Raw genomic sequence first — 25,000 nt, 5'->3', positions numbered from 1 at the left:
GTTCGTCTCTCTGTCCGTCTCTGTCTCTCTGTCTGTCCGTCTCTGTCTCTGTCTGTCCGTCTCTGTCTCTCTGTCTGTTCGTCTCTGTCTGTCTCTGTATCTGTCTGTCCGTCTCTGTCTCTGTCTGTTCATCTCTGTCTGTGTCTGTTCGTCTCTGTCTCTGTCTGTCTGTCTCTGTCTCTGTTCGTCTCTGTCTCGCTCTCTCTCTCTCTGTACCCTCAGAAAATATAAATTCATTCATTCTCTCACTCTCTCTCTCTTTCTCTCTAATCCTGAAGAAGCACTTGAGGTTAGGTATCACAATCTTCTTAATGTATATGATAAACATGCTCCATTCATAACAAAACGTGTCAAAAGCTACCGCCGTGGATTAGTAAAACCATTGATGATAAGATTAAGGAAAGAGACTCGTCTCTCTCAGAATGTAAGAAATATGAATTGAGAAAACAACGTAATCTTGTAAATGCTTTGAAACGTTCAGAAAAAAAAAATTCAAGAACTTATTTCCACAATATCCAATAATAAATTGATTTGGAAAGCCATAAATCAGTTAAATAATAAACATAATATCACGCAATCCACAACAACTAACGACATATCAGCAGAAAACCTAAATACACATTTTTGTAATGTAGCTAACTCAACAGTAGGAACAAACACGTCATCCCTTAATTCCCTTGATATTCTCGAAACCTTTTGTAACAAAAAATATTTCATCACACCTTGATATCCCTCTTATGGATCTACATGAAGTTTACTGTGCTCTTTCCCACTTAAAGCATACAGGTTCGAAAGGTATAGATGGTATAGATGGAAAGATATTAAAACTCTGTGCTCCTGTAATTGCGGAAACACTTATGTCTATAACCAATGTATCACAAAAAAGATAATTCCTAAATCTTTTAAAGTCGCGAAAGCAGTACCCATTTTTAAGTCAGGAGACCGTACAGACCCTTCCAATCACAGACCAATTTCAATCTCATCAATATTGTCAAAATCTTCAGAAAAACACATTAGCAAACATTTCCTTAATCATTTCAATCACTACAAATTATTTCATCAAAATCAATCTGGTTTCAGGTCCAAGCACTCCTGTCATACAGCACTCACTAACTTAGTCGAACAATTGCTCACAAATATAAACAATGATGAAATTACTGGTGTTCTCAATCGATGTGACAGTCTGCACTATTCTTTTGAAAAAACTAAAATTATATGGCTTTTCTGGAAATACACTTGAACTCATATCTTCATTTCTATCAGACAGAAGAGAAATTGTATCTATGAATGAATCTCAATCCTCTTTACAGTCTATCTATTATGGAGTTCCTCAAGGTTCAGTTCTTGGTTCAATATTATTTTCTATTTATATAAATGATTTGCCTCTATTTATTAATGCATTATGAGATGTTTGCAGACGATACAACAATACATACAAATCACACTACAATAGACAAAGTGTACTATACTCTGCAACAAAGCATTAAGGACATAGTTAGATGGTCCAATTTAAATCACATACGTCTCCAAAAACAAACAAACAAACAAACAAAAAACCGAAATGTCTCATACTCACCACCAGACAGAAACGCCAAAACTTTTCTCACAACCTTCCACCCCTTTCCATAAATGGTCAACCAGTAGAAGAAGTTGCTAATCATAACATTCTTGGAGTCACTATTGATAACAACTAATCTTGGTCCAGTCATATTATGTCATTATGCAAAACTATATCCAAAAAGATTTATCAGCTTTCCAGAATTAAACATTTTCTTGATTTGTACTGTCGAAAATTATTGTTTTTTGCTTATACTGAATCACATGTTAACTATGCGTCAACACACTGGGATTCAGCTAGCGATAATATGCTAAAACCTTTACTAAGTCTGCATAGACGAGCTCTTAAATTAATCCTTCTGAAATCTTCATCACTGACTGCTGGCGACTACAGACATTTAAATATTCTTCCCCTAAAGATTAAACTTGAATACAACAAAGCAGTTTTTATTTTTAAAATCATGTCTAATTATGCTCCATCTTTGAGAGATAGATTTCCCACCATGCTAGTCCGCCAGACCAACAAGATTAAAATCCCCATTCCAAGAGTAGATCTGTTTAAACCCAGTCTCATTTATTCAGGAGGCTGTTTATGGAACAATATTTCATCCAATGTTAATGCTCAGAAAACTATTCAAGAATTCAAAAATTACCATACACACCTTATGGACAAATGTGTCAACAATCCTACTTAACTTGACTATCTTATTGAATACGCATATATAGTTTAATTGTATATCTAACCACTATCGCAGTACTTAATGATATACAACCACAATCAGTGTCCTGCATACTTCTTTTTTTTTGGGGGGGGGGGGGGGGGGGGGGGGGGCAGGAGGGGGGTGGAGGGGGGATTTATTTTTTTCCTTCATAATATGATGTTTGTATCAGGATTATGTACATGTGCATGTTTCAATGTGTGTGTGAATGTCATGTCCTTATTTCTACATCTCTTTGTTACTTTGTGGATGTTTTGATTCATTTTCATTTTCCATTTGCCCTGAGGGCTGGATGAAACAAAGCACATGTATGCTTATTCCACTTCCTTCAATAAAAAAAGCTTCGTTTGTTCGTTCTCTCTCTCTCTCTCTCTCTCGCTCATTTGCCAGGTAATATGAGGTTAGCTATTCGTTAGTTGATATTGTTTTATTCTCTCTCTCTCTCTCTCTCTGAGCCTCCTTCTGTCTGTCTTTCTGTCTGTCTGTCTGTCTCTCGTTCACCTGTGACATTTTTATTCTCATACTGTTTTAAATGTTGAATTAAGCTTCCTTTAGCAATGAGCACCCCCGCCCCTGTTAATGCTATGTGTATTTTTTTTTTATATTAGACTTACTGTTTTATATTCATGTTAGTATAGTATTAACATACATAATATATGCTTATGTGTGTGTAAGTGTGCATGTGCGAGAGAGAGAGAGAGAGAGAGAGAAAGAGAGAGAGAGTGTGTGTGTGTGTATGTGGGTGTTCTGTGGGGTTTTTTTTTGTTTGTTTGTTTTGGGGTTTTTTTGTTTGTTTTGTTTTTTGTTGGTTTTCTTTTGTTTCTTTTATTTTATTTTATTTTTTTATGTCGATTATTGATACCATGCTTGTACCTCTGTGTGTGTGTGTGTGTGTGTGTGTGTGTTATTTTTACCAGGGAGGGAGAAAGAGACAGAGGGAGAGACATAGCAGGGAGGGAGAAAGAGAGAGAGAGAGACATAGCAGGGAGGGAGAGACAGAGAGGGAGAGACATAGCAGGGAGGGAGAAAGAGAGAGACATAGCAGGGAGGGAGAGACAGAGAGGGAGACACATAGCAGGGAGGGAGAGAGAGCAAGAGAGAGAGAGGGAGACACATAGCAGGGAGGATATATATATATATATGACAGAATGATATATTCACACACACGACCGTGTGCGCTCGTGAACACACACACACATATACAAAACACACACACACACACACACACACACACACACACACACACACGCTGCTCTCGTTTGAACCTTCTCAATTTCTGCTGATTGTCTTTTTAGTCTGGGATACTGTATTACTTTGCCGTATTCTGGTATCGGTCGTACAGTTGTCTTATAAAGATTGGTAAAAATAACTTTATCCATGAAAGTAAAAGTTCTTATAATTCCCAATATTGTATTTGCTTGCTTAACGGCTGCCTGATTATGGGTGTCAAAAGAAAAATCCTGATTAAATGTCACACCCACATCTTCTTCCTCAACACACACCATCTGAAATAACATTGGATTCGGTTTCATCAATTTTCATGACGTATTCATGTTTTGGATTATAGTTTCCTAAGTACAGAACTTTACATTTAGACACATTAAAATACAGGTTCCACTTATTCAGTTGACCAGTTCTTTAGGTTGTTTATATCGCCTTCCAATCACCAGCTTTCTTTAAAAGGTTGAATATCAACTTTCTTCCACCAACCCATTTTCTCTCTCCGCGATATCCCCAGTTAAGCAGCTTTACAACAACAACAAAAAAAACCCACAAAAAACAAGAACGTATCTTTCTTTCCACATGTCGTCTGTTCCCGTGAAGAAGTAGAACTGTGTTGTTGTTGACTACCGTCGCTATATTTACGTCATACAGAAATGACGTCAGATGATAGGCTTGGCGGCACAGAAGGCGGACACAGAATTAATGCGTTGTCACGTCGACATGTCGGAGAGAAAATGGAGATGGTGTGTTGGTGGGAAAGGAATTTAAGGGAGTGGGGAGAGGAAAAATACGTCACAGTGAGAGTGAGAGACGGAGAAAGGCAGTGCCCGTTATGAATTAATCCATTTATGTCCACCGTCCTATTTCTTGGTAGAGTTTAGGGGAACTGACACAAATTTCAGCACCCTGACTTTGAACTTGATTCAGAACCTATGACACAGTTTCAGTTTCAGTTTCAGTAGCTCAAGGAGGCGTCACTGCGTTCGGACAAAATCATATAAGCTACACCACATCTGCCAAGCAGATGTCTGACCAGCAGCGTAACCCAACGCGCTTAGTCAGGCCTTGAGAAAAAAAAAAAAAAAATTAATTAATTAATTTTTTTTATGACACAGAAATACATAATTAAGATTTCAGTAAGCAAAGAACACAAAACTCTTTAGGTATCAAAGATTCATATTTTTAGTAACTTACAAAACAAGAGATAAAACGGAATATCTTTAACAACAAAATTCTACAAGCTGATATTTACCATCACTTGCGTCTAATTTGAGCACTCAATGCATGAGATATGAGCAGGGATGCTAAATATGCCATCATGGCTGTTATGTTTCTAACTTACTGACATTACAAAATAAACAAATTAAAGGCAAGCTAAAACAACGAAGAGTTAAATAAAATTTAAAACGAAAAACGTCACGTACAAAACAGTGTCAACATGTCAGGGTGACAGACCGCAAGACTATACTTGTCTAGTTAATATCATCTGTCATGTAATATCATGTGCACACAGACAAACACGCACAAACACACTTTCATGCAATCGTGAACACCCAACCAAGTTACCAACAACCCATGTGCTCAATTTAGCATCACCGTTCTTATTCGGTGTTTCGTCATAACACGGAAACGACACGTGCATTTGGCGTCACACAAGTGGCTTCTTAACTTGATGGAAAGCTTGTTTTGTTAATGGGTAACAATTGTTCGTCGATTGCAGTGATGAAGCGAAGGTTTCAACTATTCTGAGGTACTAGATTTACACAAGAGAACAGTATTTTCTGAATTTTCTTTTTCCTGTTCTGATTAAAATTTTCTTGACATTGATGTCTCTGGTAATTTTTGTTTAGCCTTTTATTTAAAAAAAAAAATTATTATTATTATTCACACCTGAACTAAAAGTCAGTTTGATTTGATATGATCAACAAGCAACGGGGCAGGTGTGCTTTTAAGTATGTAAGGTGTTTTGTGGTTGTTTTTTGTTTGTTTTTAAAATTTTTTATTGGGATTGTAAAGTGAGCTACGAGTTAATCTGAAAAGCTGATTTCATTTTAAATTTTGTTGTTTTTTTTAACCAGTAATTATTCAAGGACAAACTAATGGTTCTTTATTGTGTGTTTGTTCGTTTGTTTTACAAGAAAAAGTGTGTGTATTTTACTTCAGTAAAAGTCCATCAGTGTGTTTTTCGTTGTTGCTGTGTGCCTTGATAGACAGAATGAAAACACCTACCCTTCGTGCCCACAGTCCCATTCACAGGACGTACTAATTGTGTCCTCTACATCACCATTTTCGGAATTTTTAACAAAACCAATAAAGTTTACATTTTGGTAGGTTGGGAAAGAGAGAGAGAGTTATGAGCTATAAAGTTTTGTGACGACAAGGCGACATTTCCATGTTGCACTCAACCCCCCCCCCCTGCTCCCCCCCCCTCCGCCCCCCCCCCACACACACACGCACACACACACACACACAAGTGCTCGTGCACTACCACCCGTGACCCCCACCCCCACCCCCAGCCCCCACCCCCACCCCACCCACTCAAACACAAGTGTGCGTACACACACACACACACACACACACACACACACACACGCACGCACACGCACGCACGCACGTACGCACGCACACACAAACACACACACACTCTCTCTCACTCTCTCAGTCTCTCTCTTTCTGTGTCTCTCTCTCGCTCTCTCTCTCGCTGTCTCACTGATACCGCTATCATAAAACATTGACGTTTATTGCTTTTTTCCTCACTCAGATTGTCGATGTCAGTTTCACATTGACTGACAAGAAATCACTTTTATGTTGTGTACACTGGTTATTGTCGATGTCAGTTTCACACTGACTGACTGACAAGAAATCACTTTTATGTTGTGTACACTGGTTATTGTCGATGTCAGTTTCACATTGACTGACAAGAAATCACGTGAGTTTCTTTCGATTTGTGGGTGTCCGTGGGTGGGGTGTGGGGGTGGGGGGGTTAGATTTGGGTTAATATATTCAGCCGCACATTTCGCTGGTACACAGTATGACGCTGTCACTGACGAGGTCATATGCAAAGTAGTACAGGACTTTAAACACAGGACCTTCTGGTAGATGTGACTTCTTTTTGTGTTTGTGTTGTAGCAAGTTGAATGAAAGCACGTGTCTTTGGAGAACGTGGTGATTGTTGTAGCAAGTTGAATGAAAGCAGCGATGAAACCTAACGGGCACTGTACTGGTGACCCTAACGTGTCTTTGGAGAACATGGTGATTGTTGTAGCAAGTTGAATGAAAGCAGCGTTGAAACCTAACGGGCACTGTACTGGTGACCCTAACGTGTCTTTGGAGAACGTGGTGATTGTTGTAGCAAGTTGAATGAAAGCAGCGATGAAACCTAACGGGCACTGTACTGGTGACCCTAACGTGTCTTTGGAGAACGTGGTGATTGTTGTAGCAAGTTGAATGAAAGCAGCGTTGAAACCTAACGGGCACTGTACTGGTGACCCTAACGTGTCTTTGGAGAACATGGTGATTGTTGTAGCAAGTTGAATGAAAGCAGCGTTGAAACCTAACGGGCACTGTACTGGTGACCCTAACGTGTCTTTGGAGAACACGATGATTGTTGTAGCAAGTTGAATGAAAGCAGCGATGAAACCTAACGGGCACTGTACTGGTGACCCTAACGTGTCTTTGGAGAACATGGTGATTGTTGTAGCAAGTTGAATGAAAGCAGCGATGAAACCTAACGGGCACTGTACTGGTGACCCTAACGTGTCTTTGGAGAACATGGTGATTGTTGTATCCAACGGTACCAAGATAGAACGGCTTTCAGTGTGTGGCAGTGAGGATATCCTGAACAGCAGTTAGACACTTTGAAAGGAACTGCGGAAAATGCCTGCTGATTCTGATGCACGAGTGGGTGTCGTTCAGCCTTTTCTCTTTGTTACAGCAGTCCATCAGTGCTGGACTTGTGTGTGTGTGTGTTGTGTGTGTGATGGTGAGTTAATGTGTGTGTGTGTGTGTGTGTTTGGGGGTGTGCATGCATGTGTGAGTCAGTGTCTGTGTGTGTTATGGTGAGTGAATGTGTGTGTGTGTGTGTGTGCGTGCGTGTGTGTGTCTGTGTCTGTGTGTGTTGTGGTGAGTGAATGTGTGTGTGTGTGTGCGCGCGTGTGTGTGGGTGTGTCTGTGTGTGTTAGGGTGAGTGAATGTGTGTGTGTGAGTGCGCGCGCGTTTGTTCGTGTGTTGTGTGTTTATTTCTTTAATTGTGTCTGTGTTTGTGTGTGTTTTCCTGTCGCGTTGTTTCATTGTGATTCTGTCAACGTTCTGATCACAAAAATCTGCATAAACACACACAGACACACACATTCACACACTCTATCATACACACACACACTCTCTCTCTCTCTCTCCCTCTCTTAAAACCCATCTCATTAACCACTGATGATTATGAATCATTGAAGCAGTCTTCCACTGTATCTGAGACTGAAATACAACAAGGCTCCATTGATGCACAGAGTAGTTCCTTGAGCAGCTCCCATTTCCAGCCACACACCAACAACTTGTAATACCTCTTCCAAAAATTGATGTTTATCGGTCAAGCCTTTTACACGGCGCTGGTTGTGTGTGTGTGTGTGTGTGTGTGTGTGTGTGTGTGTGTGTGTGTGTGTGTGTGTGTGTGTGTGTGTGTGTTCTTTCTTTAGTTTAACAGCTCTGGTTCATAGGAGGAATGTGGCAGAATGCTCAAGACGCTCAGCTGTCAATACAGAGTCTGTGAGGGTGTGCGTTCGAATCCCGCTCTCGCCCTTTCTCCCAAAGTTTGACTGCAAAATCAAACGGAGCGTCTAGTCCTCGGATGAGACGATGAGCTCGAGGCTCGAGGTCCCATGTGTAGCACGCACTTGGCGTACTGAAAAAGAACCCATGGCAACGAGAGTGTTGTCCTCTGGCAAAATTCTATGGAAGAAATCCCCTCTGATAGGTACACAAATATATAAACATGCACTCAAGGCCTACCAGATGTGGTGTAGCGTATACGGATTTGTCCGAACGCAGTGACGCTACCGTAAGCAACTGAAACTGAAACTGGTACATACTGGAACAATTTGCCCCGTTTTTTTGTTTTTTTTAACGGATAACTAGTAGTGTCATCTTCAGAAGCTGTTTACTAAAACAACAACAGTAGTTTCATGAAACGGAAAATGATTATATGCTTTAAAACAGCCCGAATGATAATGCCTTTTTTTTCTTGAAGAGACACTAAAACCTTTATTATAGTTAGGGATAGTTATATATGTTTTGTTATATATATATATATATATATATATATATATATATATATTCGTTTATTTATTCACTTATATATTTAACCATCTGTTTTTGTTTTGTTTTCTCTTTTTTTCTTTTTTTCTGCATTGCATTTTATTCCATTATCTATCTGCTTACTCAAGGCCTGACTAAGTGCGTTGGGTTACGCTGCTGGTCAGGCATCTGCTTGGCAGATGTGGTGTCGCGTGTATGGATTTGTCCGAACGCAGTGACGCCTCCTTGAGTAACTAAACTGAAGTGAACGATATGTTTATGCATATGCAGGTGTGTTCGTTTCTGTTTTGTGTAAACTGACCGTTTTAGTATTTGCATTCGTCCTGTCTTCTTATGTTGTTCTTTTGTTCTCTCTTTCTCTCTTTCTTTATTTTTTTGTGTTTGTTTGTTTGTTTGTTTTCTCGTTGAATTTCTTTGCCCTGAGAGCCGGATGAAAAAAAAGCATGTCCTTGCTTATTCCGCTTCCCTCATTAAAGAAGATTCATTCATACTCTCTTTCTCTCCCTCTCCCCCTCTCTCTCTCACTCTTTCTCTCTCTCTCTCTTTCCCCTGTTGGTCAAATGGGTTGCCCTCTTTGTTCTGCTGACTGTGAAGATGAATTCCATGTACTGTTTGAATGCCCAAACTACAGTGACCTCAGGCTGAAATATTGTATAAATAGTTCCAACTCATACTTGACACGGGATCAGCAATGTGCAAGTATTTTGAATGGTGGACTCGACAGTAAACTAAATCTTTCAAAGTTTCTTTTTCTGGCTTTTAAACGCAGAGACTTAATGAATCATGAATCATTACCAACAACTAGTTAAGGTACGAAAATGATTAATTATGTTTTGCCATTGCCTTTTTCAAGTGTCTTCTCACAAGGATGGTCTCTAGCTGATACAGTGGGGACGAAAGATTTATTTATTCATTTATTTGTTTATCTGTTTACCTGTCTGTTATTTATCTACTTATTTGTGTGCCTTGTGTAGGTTTCTTTATGTATATCATGTTTGCAACGGGTCACAGGCCTATACGCAATTAAAACATTTTTTCTTGTTCTTGTTCTTGTTCTTGTTCTCTCTCTCTCTCACTCTTTCTCTCTCTCTCTCTCTGTTTTTCCGTTGCTCTAAGGATCAGGTGGAAATAAAAAGACATGTCCTTGCTTATTCCACTTCCCCCATAACGTAATCACACTCACACACATACACACAGAGAGAGAGAGAGAGAGAGAGGGAGAGACCGTTTCTTTCACTAACACTCACCACCACCACCACCCCCACCCCCACACACACACACACACACCTTTCTAGCATACTCACCTACATAACACGCTGTGTATTCGTGATGTCACCCTACTTTTCAAAGCACTCGTTTCTAAGAGTGCGTTTAGAAAGAAAAAGACTTAACCTTTGTGACTGAAGGAATCCTTGAGTAAAGAGAGATAGAGCGGGGAGAGAGAAGGATAGAGAGGGGGTGGGTGGGGGAGAGGAAGACAGAGAGAGAGAGGAGGAGGAGGAGGAAAGCAACACCTTTGCAACCTACGTCATAGCTCCCAGAAATACTGTACCGATTTAAACCAGTCATCACCCATTTGACCACCCCCCTAGAAATACTGTACCGATTTTAACCAGTCATCACCCATTTGACTACTCCCCTAGAAATACTTTACCGATATAAGCCAGTCGTCACCCATTTGACTACTCCCCTAGAAATACTGTACCGATATAAGCCAGTCGTCACCCATTTGACTACTCCCCAAGAATACTGTACCGATATAAGCCAGTCGTCACCCATTTGTATTGTGACCACCCCCGTAGAAATACTGTACCGATTTAAACCAGTCATCACCCATTTGACCACCCCCCTAGAAATACTGTACCGATTTTAACCAGTCATCACCCATTTGACCACCCCCCTAGAAATACTGTACCGATTTAAACCAGTCATCACCCATTTGACTACTCCCCTAGAAATACTGTACCGATTTAAACCAGTCATCACCCATTTGTATTGTGACCACCCCCCTAGAAATACTGTACCGATTTAAATCAGTCATCACCCATTTGACCACTCCCCTAGAAATACTGTACCGATTTAAACCAGTCATCACCCATTTGACTACTCCCCTAGAAATACTGTACCGATTTAAACCAGTCATCACCCATTTGACCACCCCTCTAGAAATACTGTACCGATTTAAAATAGTCATCGCCCATTTGTATTGTGACCACCCCCCTAGAAATACTGTACCGATTTAAACCAGTCATCACCCATTTGACCACTCCCCTAGAAATACTGTACCGATTTAAACCAGTCATCACCCATTTGTATTGTGACCACCCCCCTAGAAATACTGTACCGATTTAAACCAGTCATCACCCATTTGACCACCCCCCTAGAAATACTGTACCGATTTAAACCAGTCATCACCCATTTGACTACTCCCCTAGAAATACTTTACCGATTTAAGTATTGTGACCACCCCACCTAGAAATACTGTACTGATTTAAACCAGTCATCACCCATTTGACCACCCCCCTAGAAATACTGTACCGATTTAAACCAGTCATCACCCATTTGATCACCTCCCTAGAAATACTGTACCGATTTAAACCAGTCATCACCCATTTGACTACTCCCCTAGAAATACTGTACCGATTTAAACCAGTCATCACCCATTTGTATTGTGACTACTCCCCTAGAAATACTGTACCGATTTAAACCAGTCATCACCCATTTGACTACTCCCCTAGAAATACTGTACCGATTTAAACCAGTCATCACCCATTTGCATTGTGACCACCACCACCCACCCCCACCCCATCACTCCACTCCGATCCACCCACCTCCCCTCCGTAATCTCAAGTGTGCATATCTGATATTCTGATATAAAGATACACGTCTCCACACCTCCGCTCTCAGAAAATGGTCTTAATAAAAAAAAATTAAAAAGAAAAAAAAGAAAAAGAAAATTGAAGGACTGATACAGTGATTCAGGGGAGAACAGACAAAACACCTCCATGGCTCACGTAGCTTGGTTTCAGTTTCCGTTTCAGTTTCTGAAGGAGGCGTCACTGCGTTCGGACAAAGCCTTATATGCTGCACCACATCTGCTAAGCAAATGCCTCACAGCAGCGTTACTCAATGCGCTTAGTCAGGCCTTGAGTGCATGCGTACCTGTATCAATTTTTGTGTACCTACCAGAGTGGATTTCTTTTTGCAGAATTGTTGCCAGACGACAACAGTGTCACTGCCATGGGTTCTTTTTCAGTGCACCAGTTGCGTCCTGCACACGGGTCCTTGGGTTTATCGTCTCATCCGAATGACCAGACGTCCAGTTTGATTCTCCACTCAGAACTTGGGAGAAGGGGCGAGAGCGGGATTTGAACCCAGACTCCATATTAGGAGATAGGCGTCTGAACCGTTTTGGCACCTTGCTCCCAACACATGGTCAGAGGTGGTGTGTGTGACGAACTGAAGGCTGTGAGCTGGAAGAGGAGCACTTCTATCTTAAGATCGCCACATCGATGGGCATTTCATTGCTTTACGATCGTGATATCAATCCATCAAACTTTCAAACTTTGACGATCTTCAGCACGACGTTTCGGTTTCGATAAATCGTACCTCTCTATATCTTTTTTAGCAGCTGGGTCAGAATGATTCTAGTCATTGTGTATTGCCCTAGTGTGCGCCAAGGTTCTCTCTCTCTCTCTCTCTCTCTCTCTCTCTCTCTCTCTCTCTCTCCCTCTCTGTCTGTCTCTGGGAATTGATGATAACAACAATGTGGCTTTAGTCATCAGGTTGTCGATACTGATTGAAATACTGTACCGATTTAAACCAGTCATCACCCATTTGACTACTCCCCTAGAAATACCGTACCGATTTAAACCAGTCATCACCCATTTGACCACCCCCCTAGAAATACTGTACCGATTTAAACCAGTCATCACCCATTTGACTACTCCCCTAGAAATACTGTACCGATTTAAACCAGTCATCACCCATTTGACCACCCCTCTAGAAATACTGTACCGATTTAAAACAGTCATCGCCCATTTGTATTGTGACCACCCCCCTAGAAATACTGTACCGATTTAAACCAGTCATCACCCATTTGACCACTCCTCTAGAAATACTGTACCGATTTAAATCAGTCATCACCCATTTGACTACTCCCCTAGAAATACTGTACCGATTTAAACCAGTCATCACCCATTTGACTACTCCCCTAGAAATACTGTACCGATTTAAACCAGTCATCACCCATTTGTATTGTGACCACCCCCCTAGAAATACTGTACCGATTTAAACCAGTCATCACACATTTGTATTGTGACCACCCCCCTAGAAATACTGTACCGATTTAAACCAGTCATCACCCATTTGACTACTCCCCTAGAAATACTGTACCGATTTAAAACAGTCATCACCCATTTGCATTGTGACAGTGTCACTGCCATGGGTTCTTTTTCAGTGCACCAGTTGCGTCCTGCACACGGGTCCTTGGGTTTATCGTCTCATCCGAATGACCAGACGTCCAGTTTGATTCTCCACTCAGAACTTGGGAGAAGGGGCGAGAGCGGGATTTGAACCCAGACTCCATATTAGGAGATAGGCGTCTGAACCGTTTTGGCACCTTGCTGCCAGCACATGGTCAGAGGTGGTGTGTGTGACGAACTGAAGCCACCTTGCTGCCAACACATGGTCAGAGGTGGTGTGTGTGTGACGAACTGAAGCCACCTTGCTGCCAGCACATGGTCAGAGGTGGTGTGTGTGACGAACTGAAGCCACCTTGCTGCCAACACATGGTCAGAGGTGGTGTGTGTGACGAACTGAAGCCACCTTGCTCCTAGCACATGGTCAGAGGTGGTGTGTGTGACGAACTGAAGCCACCTTGCTGCCAACACATGGTCAGAGGTGGTGTGTGTGACGAACTGAAGGCCACCTTGCTCCTAGCACATGGTCAGAGGTGGTGTGTGTGTGACGAACTGAAGCCACCTTGCTCCTAGCACATGGTCAGAGGTGGTGTGTGTGTGACGAACTGAAGCCACCTTGCTCCTAGCACATGGTCAGAGGTGGTGTGTGTGACGAACTGAAGCCACCTTGCTGCCAACACATGGTCAGAGGTGGTGTGTGTGACGAACTGAAGCCACCTTGCTCCCAACACATGGTCAGAGGTGGTGTGTGTGACGAACTGAAGGCTGTGAGCTGGAAGAGGAGCACTTCTATCTCAAGATCGCCACATGGATGGGCATTTCATTGCTTTACGATCGTGATATCAATCCATCAAACTTTCAAACTTTGACGATCTTCAGCACGACGTTTCGGTTTCGATAAATCGTACCTGTCTATATCTTTTTTAGCAGCTGGGTCAGAATGATTCTAGTCATTGTGTATTGCCCTAGTGTGCGCCAAGGTTCTCTCTCTCTCTCTCTCTCTCTCTCTCTCTCTCTCTCTCTCTCTCTCCCTCTCTGTCTGTCTCTGGGAATTGATGATAACAACAATGTGGCTTTAGTCATCAGGTTGTCGATACTGATGACATATTTCTCCCCCCCCCCCTCTCCCCCCCCGTCCCCCCATACCCCCCCCTCTCTCTCTTATCCATCTGTCAAAGAGAGAGAGTGTGTGTGTGTGTATGTGTCTGTGTGTGTGTGTTCTTTATCACATTCCGTCTGCAGGACTTCTTTCTGGGTTTTTTTTCTTCTTTCTTTCTCCCCTTTCCATTAAATATATGTGTGTGTTATTGTAATTGAAGCAGATTAGCAAGGACAGACTGGGAAGAATGGGCCATGCCTAAAATCTTATTCCTTGAATAAAAAACGTTTTCAGTTCTGATTTCTCTCTCTCTCTCTCTCTCTCTCTCTCTCTCTCTCTCTCTCTCTCTCCTCTCTCTCTCCTCCTCTCTCTCTCCCCTCCTCTCTCTCCTCTTTCTCTCTCTCTTTCCCACACTCTCTCTCCCCTCCTCTCTCTCTTTCCTTTTTTTTGTGCCGACTTTTAGATTACCAGTCATGTGAGATGGTTTTGGAACTTGTAGCTGTGTACACTGATAACCCAACTTTGTCACACACCTGATCACCACTTGACCTACATACTCTCAGGTAGGGGGTGTGGGGGGGGGGGGGTGCGTGTGTGTGTGTGTGTGTGTGTGTGTGTAGGGAGAGAGAGAGAGAGGGATGAGTGTGTGTGTGTGTGTGTGTGTGTGTGTGTGTGCACTATTTTTTTTTTTTTAACTCTCTCCGGCCTCACTCGGGATGACAAGTTTTCTCCCTTGCTTTTCCCCACAGACGGCCCATTTGTAAGGGTTTGGAAAAAAAATTACAAAAAATACAAAATACAGAGTAAGAAAATGAAACTTTCAGAACTGGTTTATTACATGTTGAGCTATTACATTAAAAAAAATCAAATTTCTCATCTTATTTTTACAGTTTTGCCATATGTAGAAAATAATGCCAATGTTTCACCCTGAATCACCATACCCATGCTCGCTGTCTGCATTAAATTCACTTTCTTCTTCGCCATCATCCACCTCTTCAATGTCCGACCCCTCAGATTGTAGCATTTCAAGTACTTCGGCAACACTAAAACATTGCTGTCGCTGCCTTGTTCGCTCCACAACATTTGAGAAGAGCCCGCTTTGCTAACAGGCTGGCACGCGAGCAGACGACCGGTCAGTGACTTTGTCAGAGTGTGTGCCAGACCGGCCACACATGGCAGGCTGGCCAATCATACCATTCAATTGTGGAGTGACCCAGAATAGCACACTCTGCTTGGCTGATCATAAAATCACATGTACAGCGCATGATGGATTTTTATTTCTTGAAAATGCCATTCCATTCCGTCGTCTGAAACCGAATACATTTTATGTAGGAATGCGTGATTAACGCTTTTTGAAATGGTCATGAGATTGGGGTGACAGTGAACGGAGAGTGTTACTTGTTGCTTTAACTGTGTCACTGGTGGTACTTGTTCTCAGTCTGTACACACTGATACATGTGTGTGTGTGTGTGTGTGTGTGTGCGCGAGTGGATGGTGTTGTGTGTGCGTGCCCTCGTTTTAGATCTACTTCGCGCTGTTCTGTTGTTGTGTGTAGAGTTTTATACATGTGTTTTTAACCCCCTTGATGTCAGAGTGAATTCGCTTCGTGCTCTGTGGTTTTATGCTGTAAACAGATGATGATGATAATAATGATGATAATGACAATTGTAATGTTGATTATATCATCACCATCATCATCATCATCACCACCATCATCATCATCATCATCACCAATGCACAGCTGTATAGCTTCCTCCGACCCACTACCGCCACTACTACTGCTGCTGCTGCTGCTCCTCCTCCTCCTACTACTACTACTGTTACTGCTACTACTACTGCTTTTGTTACTGCTGCTGCTGCTGCTACTACTACTACTACTACTGTTACTGTTACTGCTGCTGCTGCTGCTGCTACTACTACTACTTCTTCTACTACTACAACTACTACTACTACTACTGTTACTGCTACTACTACTCCTGTTGTTACTGCTGCTGCTGCTGCTGCTACTACTAATATTACTACTACTACTACTGTTACTGCTGCTGCTGCTGCTACTACTACTGCTGCTGTTGCTGCTGCTGCTACGACTACTACTAGTTCTTTCACAACAACTGCTGCTGTTGCTATTACTACTACTGCTACTGCTGCTGCTATTACTACTACTGCTACTGCTGCTGCTATTACTACTACTACTGCTGCTGCTGTTTGGGAACTCAGCGCTGTGTGACATGTTAATTAAGTCTACAGGTTTCGATAACTTCTGGTCATGTGTGTTGAACAGAACAGACAGCGCGCAGTCTTCTTGTGATTCTCTCCTTTGATAGGATAAGATGCTGGGGTGTGCTTGGAGGGAGAGGGGGGGTGTTACAAGGGGGGGGGGGGGGCTTACAAGGGGGGGGGGGAAGATCTGCAATTAAAAACAACAGCAACAACAAACAAACACCCTTTAACTCTTAAGTTTGTTGAAGTAAAAATTCTACTACTCCAACTGTTGAACAGAGACCCGGGATGAAAGTATCATCTGAATGGCTTAATTCCAGCCTACCACTGTAATTATCATTATAATGAATCGAAAACCACGTGACGTGGTCGTGCATAGCACAGCGTGTGCACCATGACGTCCACAGAAGCTGTGACAGTGAGTGACACGGAGAGATGTGTAACGACACACATGTTCACCCTGTGTCAGTCACTGACACGGAGAGATGTGTAACGACACACATGTTCACCCTGTGTCAGTCACTGACACACAGAGATGTGTAACGACACATATCTTCACCCTGTGTCAATGACTGACACGGAGAGATGTGTAACGACACACATGTTCACCCTGTGTCAGTCACTGACACACAGAGATGTTTAACGACACACATGTTCACCCTGTGTCAATGGCTGACACGGAGAGATGTGTAACGACACACATGTTCACCCTGTGTCAATGGCTGACACGGAGAGATGTGTAACGACACACATGTTCACCCTGTGTCAATGACTGACACACAGAGATGTGTAACGACACATATCTTCACCCTGTGTCAATGACTGACACACACAGAGATGTGTAACGACACACATGTTCACCCTGTGTCAATGACTGACACAGAGATGTGCAACGACACACATGTCCACCCTGTGTCAGTCATTGACACACAGAGATGTGTAACGACACACATCTTCACCCTGTGTCAATGACTGACACACACAGAGATGTGTAACGACACACATCTTCACCCTGTGTCAATGACTGACACACACAGAGATGTGTAACGACACACATGTTGACCCTGTGTCAGTCACTGACACAGAGATGTGTAACGACACACATGTTCACCCTGTGTCAATGACTGACACACAGAGATGTGTAACGACACACATGTTGACCCTGTGTCAGTCACTGACACAGAGATGTGTAACGACACACATGTTCACCCTGTGTCAATGACTGACACACAGAGATGTGTAACGACACACATGTTCACTCTGTGTCAATGACTGACACAGAGAGATGTGTAACGACACACATGTTCACCCTGTGTCAATGACTGACACACAGAGATGTGTAACGACACACATGTTCACTCTGTGTCAATGACTGACACAGAGAGATGTGTAACGACACACATGTTGACCCTGTGTCAGTCACTGACACACAGAGATGTGTAACGACACACATGTTCACCCTGTGTCAATGACTGACACAGAGAGATGTGTAACAACACACATGTTCACCCCTTTATCCACTGTGGAGACAGAATTTACAACCGTCACCATCATTCTGAAACCACCCGTATCAAAACCAGTACGCCAGGACCACGGGTGTGTGTGTGTGTGTGTGTGTGTGTGTGTGTGTGTGTGTGTGTGTGTGTGTGTTTGTCACTGAGCGAGTGTGCATGTGTGTGTGTGTGTGAGTGTGTGCGTGCGTGTGTGTGTGTGTGTGTGTGTGTGTGTGTGTGTGTGTGTGTGTGTGTGTGTGTGTGTGTGTGTGTGCTAATGTTTGTGTATGCTTGCATGTAGTTTTTTGTTGTTGTTGTTGTTGTTTGTGTGTGTGTACGTGTGCGTGTGTCAGTCTGTGTGTGAGTGTGTGAGTGTGTGCGTGTGTGTGGTATGTGTGTGTAGAAATGTGTGTGTGTGTGTGTGTGTGTGTGTGCGCGCGCGCGCGCGCGTGCGCACGATTTATGATGGTGGAAGTGAACACGGGTTTTAAGCTGACATGTGACCCGCTGGTAACTTGATCTTGGAACCAACAAGAAATTTGCTGACAACCCTCGTCCTCATTCATCAACACGGCTTTGGAACAGGTCTCCTTCGGGAACACGTGTACCCATGGTTAAAGGAACTTCAAGGATTTGGTGGGTTTTTTGGTTTTTTTAATTTGTAGGCCTGATGGCATAAACACGAGGTTTTGGGTTGTGGTTTTCAGTTGTTGTTTTCCACACACACAGCTGACGTCCTGAAGCAGTTATAGGGGAGAGAAAGAGAGGACAGAGAGAGTGAGAGAGAGTGAAAGGGGGGAGACAGAGAGAGGGGGGAGAGAGGGGGAAGGAGGAAGGAAGGGAGAGAGAGAGGGGCAGAGTGGTGAGGAGAGAGGGGGGGGTGGGAGGGGGCGGGGTAGAGAGTACAAGCAAGAGTTTACACCGCTAGTCAATTGAGAGTGCAAATTAACCTTGTGCAGGAAACAGAGAAAAGATGGTTTCTAAGAATAGCTGTGGATTCCCCTGTGATGTGTAAAAAGAAAGGCCAATCCTACCATTGAAAATTAAGAGCATGAGGTTAATGCACAAAAGACCCATAATCTGGTTCCATTTCAGTGACATGGGTGTTTTACCTAGCTGGTGCCGAAATGAGACCATGGCGGTGAAAGGGTTTTAAATGAATTAAAAGCAGGCTGATGTAGAAGCAAGTCAGAAATGTTTGTGTTGTTGACAGATCCTTAATTTAACAATCACTGTGATTTGATTTTTTTTTAATTTATGTGGGGCAACGCAGATACTCATGTATCATCTTTTCCTTTATTTTTTTTAATTTTTCTCTCCATCTTTCATTCTTTCATTCCATCTTTTTCCTGATTTGGTGCATCACTTTGCCTCTATTCATTGGCTAAAACAACAACAACCCAACAACAACAACAACCCACCAACAACAACAACCCAACAACAACAACAACCCAACAACAACAACAACCCAACAACAACAACAACCCAACAACAACAACAACCCAACAACAGCAATAACAACCACAGCACCCCACCAACAACAACCACCCAACAACAACAACAACCCAACAACAACAACAACCCAACAACAGCAATAACAACCACAGCACCCCACCAACAACAACAACCCAACAACAACAACCCAACAACAACAATAACAACCACAGCACCCCACCAACAACAACCACCCAACAACAACAACAACCCAACAACAACAACAACCCAACAACAGCAATAACAACCACAGCACCCCACCAACAACAACAACCCAACAACAACAACAATAACAACCACAGCACCCCACCAACAACAACAACCCGACAACAACAACAATAACAACCACAGCACCCCACCAACAACAACAACCCGACAACAACAACAATAACAACCACAGCACCCCACCAACAACAACAACCCAACAACAACAACCCAACAACAACAATAACAACCACAGCACCCCACCAACAACAACAACCCAACAACAACAACCCAACAACAGCAATAACAACCACAGCACCCCACCAACAACAACAACCCAACAACAACAACAATAACAACCACAGCACCCCACCAACAACAACAACCCAACAACAACAATAACAACCACAGCACCCCACCAACAACAACAACCCAACAACAACAACCCAACAACAACAATAACAACCACAGCACCCCACCACCAACAACAACCCAACAACAACAACCACAACATGTGTATGTGAGTGAGAGACAGAGAGAGAGAGAGCGTGTGTGTGTGTGTGTGCTGCGCGCGTGTGTGTGTGTGTGTGGCATTATTTGTGAATGCATAGGTCCTTATTAATGGTTGCTGTTAAACGACTTTTCTCAATGACAATTCTCTGTCATTCAAACATCTACTGGATGTGTGTGGGAGTGCCATAGCGAAATTTGCTGATGCACATTTTCGCAATGAGAATTAGGTGATTCAAGTATTTTACCATTTTAGAAGAAAGACCACTCTTTGCAGGAATCCCAAGTAAGGTTTCCGACATTGAACTAATCGTATATTGATTTTTCAAAAAAAAAACACCAACAAAACAAAACAAAAAAAAACCCATGTTTTCTACGCATGGCCATGTATGATTAATTCTGCAGCAGTCAAATTAAAAGCGTTCAACACAATCTACCTCCTTAGTGCAAAATGTGCATTTCTTGTTGTTAACAATTCCCATTTTGAACAGCAGAATTATGTCGGATAAACACCATGCAAAATTTTCCAGTGTAACTCCCATAATTTGCATTCAGCATTTGTTTATCTAGCTAGACCCCAGTAAGTCTTGTCCATCGAGATTCCAAATTTATTTAACCAGAATTTTTCACAATAAGGTATACATGCTAACCTTTCAATTATGCTTGTGCGAAAACATTCCTGTCGTTTTTAAATTGTTGCCATTAGAACAGACACCAACATGTTGAATTTCATCATAAATATAATTGGGGAAAATTTCCAGCCTGACGTAGTGCAACGTACTGAAGAAACAGAGCTGGAGGTGGTCCTAAAAAATATCCTGCACCTCCCTGAATAACACAATGATATTATTGTTCAATAATTCATGTATGTGTGTTATACCTTTGACACCCCATTCTTTAAAATATATAACACTACTCTGATATGTGGAGTGATGGCCTAGAGGTAACGCATCCGCTTAGGAAGCGAGAGAATCTGTGCGCGCCGGTTCGAATCACCGCTCAGCTGCCGATATTTTCTTCCCCTCCACTAGACCTAGAGTGGTGGTCTGGACGCTGGTCATTCTGATGAGACGATAAACCGAGTCCCCGTGTGCAGCATGCACTTAGCGCACGTAAAAGAACCTACAGCAACAAAAGGGTTGTTCCTGGCAAAATTCTGTAGAAAAATCCACTTCGATAGGGAAAACAAATATAAAAAACTGCACGCAGGAAAAAAAAATACCCCCCCCCCCCAAAAAAAAAGGGGGGGTGGCGCTATAGTGTAGTGCATTCCATGTGAAAATTGCTAGAGGTGCTTATTTTATTATTCAGAAGCCACACCTTCAGCAAATCCCGCCAGAACAAAGAAGGGATTTCCTCCAGACCTCAAATTTCTTTACTCCAACAGTGGAGTTTAAAACGGAAGAATCTCTTCCAAATATAGAAAAGTAGATCCATTAGAAGCTTCAGACGGGCTGATCAGCCATTCACACTGAAAAGACTGCTGTAAAAGCTTCATGCCAACCTCCTTTTGAATATTTATTTATAATTACGCGCCTTTTAATCTTTTCAAAGGCTTTTCCTATTACAGTTTTTCTTTCTCCATAAAAAGCGAAAAAACATTGTATTTATTTCAGTCAATACTTTTTTCTGGAACAGAAATTGCCTGCATAAGAAAAATGAACTGTGATGCCAAAAAAATTTAAATCATACATATTTTACCCAGATAGCTTAAATTACGCCCCTCCCAAGTGAAAATCATGTGTTTAATTGTTTGTATTCTATCAGTCGTCCATTTCTTTTCAATTTCTGAAGTGCTGTGAACTTTAGAAAAATATTTACCCTTTTTTTTTCATCTACCCATCGAAAGCCAAAACCATTCTTTTCGTTATTCTTATAAACCCCAGCCACATTGCATCAGACCTACTTCTGTTAATTACAAGTCCAGACATGGTTTTAAAACTGCATAGTATGTCGAGCGCTGCGGCAATATCCTCTCTAAACAAGGTTATGTCTTCAGCATATAACAAGATTTTCATAATTTATTGCGTATTTTCATCGCATATTACACTGTCTATAGCAATCCCGTTTATTCTTCTGTTGGATCGTAACCTACAGCAAGCAATTCTATGGCAATTACGAAAGCCAGAAGTGAAAAAGGACATCCTTGTCGAATGCCACATTTGGCATCAAAGTATTCTGATATCCAACCATTGTAGCCAGTCAGACTGCGTGTATTGTCCATTAAAACACATACCCACTTTACAAATTGAGGACCCAAACCGAAACGTTTAAAGGCAGTGATCATAAACTCTTCTGATATCCCATCAAAGGCTTTTGAAAAATCCAAAGCCAGCAATACACCAGGTTTATTCTTCAACCTTAAGTAGTCTGTCACATCATCAATAATCCTAAGATTTAATGCAGTGCTACCACCTTTAATGTAGCCCACTTGATCATTACTAGCTATAGAAGAGATGACTCCACTATGTCTTATTGCAAGACATTTAGATAAAATTTTATTATCAGTATTGGTCAAAGAGATTGGCCTCCAGCTAGACAATTTACTCTTTGGAAGCTCTTTTCCTTTGTGTATGAGTGTTATTACAGCTGAAGATTGACAATAAGGAGGCTTTAAATGCGTTTACTAAAATGGGACATAGTTTACACCAGAACACTTTCATGAATTCCGTTGTCCGTCTAAACTTGGCGAAGAGCCATTATTCATACTCTTTAAAGCATTAGACATTTCTTCCGCACTAACATTACCCTCACAACTGATCACTTGTTTAGCATCCAGCTTGGGAACATCACACTGTTAAAAAAATAGATATATTTGTTCTTCAATATTAACTGCACGATGATCATAAACATATAACTGTTTATAATACTATTTCTGGGCGTTAAGGACTTAAAACTGATCTGTCACGACTTAATCGCCTTCGAGATCACGTTTTGGTATAAGTTTAGCATTGGCTTTTGATTTTTCAAGATGTAGAAAGAATTTTGTATTTCTATCTCCTTCTTCTATCCACCTCATTCTTGCCCGTATCTGGGCACTTTTTGTTTTTCTTGTTCAAATAAATCATATTGAAACAAAAGGTTTTCCCGTTTATACGTGGCTCTTTAGCAAGCAAGGATTCACAGCAATCTAAATCAGCCTGTAGCTGAATAAGAAAATGTTGTTTTTTTTCTGAACAGCTCTTTGTTTACAACTCTGCTCTTAATAATAATAATAATAGTAATAATGGTATCTACATAGCGCTGAATCTTGTGAGTAAATAAATCAAAGCGCTTTCGCACCAGTCATTCACACGCATGCATAACTCTAAAACTGGAGAAACTGAAAGACAAGGAAGAGGCAGGGAAGGGAGGCTATTTTGGGAAGAGGTGGGTTTTAAGGCCAGACTTGAAAGAGCTGAGTGTGGAGACTTGACGAAGCGAAAGAGGGAGTTCATTCCAATTGCAAGGTCCAGAGACAGAGAAAGAACGGCGGCTTAACAGTCGAGAGCTTGAATCTGGGTATGCGTAAACAGAGTGGATCCGCAGCTGATCGTAGTGAGCGAGATGGAGTGTAGAGGTGAAGGCAGCCACAGAGATAGGAAGGGGCTGATTTGTGAATACATTTATAACATGGAGTGTTGATCTTGTACTTTATTCAATTCTACCCCACTGTGCTCAGCTCAGCTCAGCTTTATTCAGGCCTTCCGACATGCTGTGCAGTGTCCAGGTCTCTCTCCCAACCCTTTTCACTGGCGGGGGGGGGGGGGGGGGGGTTGGGGGTTTACAGACGTGTTGTGGTGTTGTTGACAGGTGATCTGATCACGTGGTAGTCGTTCTTTTTTACCCTCCTTTCCGGCCCATCTCCCCTCTCCCTCTCCCCCTCACCCCCACTATCTCTCTCTTTCTCCCTCTCTCTCCCACCCTCTCTTGCTCTCTCTCTCCCTCTCCCCCACCTCTCTCCCTCTCTCCCACCCCTGTTCATTCATTGCAACCCCCAGTCCCCCCTCCTCCCATTTGGTGTTGCCCCTCTCCCCTCCCCCAACCCAGCCCTCTCTTCCCCCACCCGTATACATTAACGTTCCCTCAACAACTGCCAACCCCACCCCTCCACCCACCACATTCACACAAACACACACACACACACACACACACACACACACACACACCAACCAAGCCCTCTCTCCCAACCTCTCTTTCTCCTCCTTAAAACATTAATGTTCCCTCAACAACTGCCCTACAACCCCCCCACCCCCACCCCCATATCTCCCGCCCCCCTTATAAAAAAAAAACGATTTAACTCTGTGTGTGTGTGTGTGTGTGTGTGTGTGTGTGTGTGTGAGATAGATTCATGCAGTCGCCTTTTCCTTCTGCAGAACGTTTGAAAGGAAACTGTTTATTAGTCGGAGCGGGAGGAATAGCTGTGTTTTTGAGGTGACAAAAACGGAGGTAACGTGTGAGTGGAGACCAGAACTGAGAAAAAGTGCAGGCCAGTGTCGCAGTGTTCTTTCTTCACTAAGCACCTGACGTGTTTTGTTTTTTGTTTTGTTTTTGCATCTTCCAACATCAGAAGGGGGTGAGCCACTGTTTTGTTTGTTTGTTGTTTTTTCTTTGTGTGTGTTGTTCTCCTGTTTGAAGGATGGAGATAACAGGTTGTTGACGTGGGGGGTGTCTTCAGCTGAGACTGCAGAAAGGCTAGCCACTCCTGTGTGGACCATTGTGGCTGTGGCTGAATGGTTGTGGCTGCTTCAGCTTGTAGAGAAAAAAAAAAGATCT

General features: G+C 42.4%; 1 protein-coding gene across 3 annotated transcripts in view; it reads left to right on the top strand.

The window, feature by feature from the left end:
* LOC143288020 (Na(+)/citrate cotransporter-like) overlaps positions 1-25,000 on the top strand; it is an 87,830-nt gene that overhangs the window by 2,064 nt on the left and 60,766 nt on the right. The window contains exon 1 of one of the 3 annotated variants that reach the window (XM_076596271.1): positions 6,616-7,400. The exons of 1 other annotated variant lie outside the window; for it this stretch is intronic. In XM_076596271.1, coding sequence (XP_076452386.1) covers positions 7,377-7,400 — 24 coding nt within the window. In that variant the 5' untranslated portion in view covers positions 6,616-7,376. Of the gene's footprint in view, positions 1-6,615; positions 7,401-24,576; positions 24,801-25,000 lie in introns of those variants that run through there. One more of the 3 variants, XM_076596272.1, reaches the window with a different exon arrangement.

Source organism: Babylonia areolata, chromosome 12, assembly GCF_041734735.1.
Source record: "Babylonia areolata isolate BAREFJ2019XMU chromosome 12, ASM4173473v1, whole genome shotgun sequence".
NCBI classification, from domain to species: domain Eukaryota; kingdom Metazoa; phylum Mollusca; class Gastropoda; order Neogastropoda; family Buccinidae; genus Babylonia; species Babylonia areolata.
Note: the sequence above shows the minus strand (reverse complement) of the source record. Positions and strands in the feature narration are given on the sequence as shown.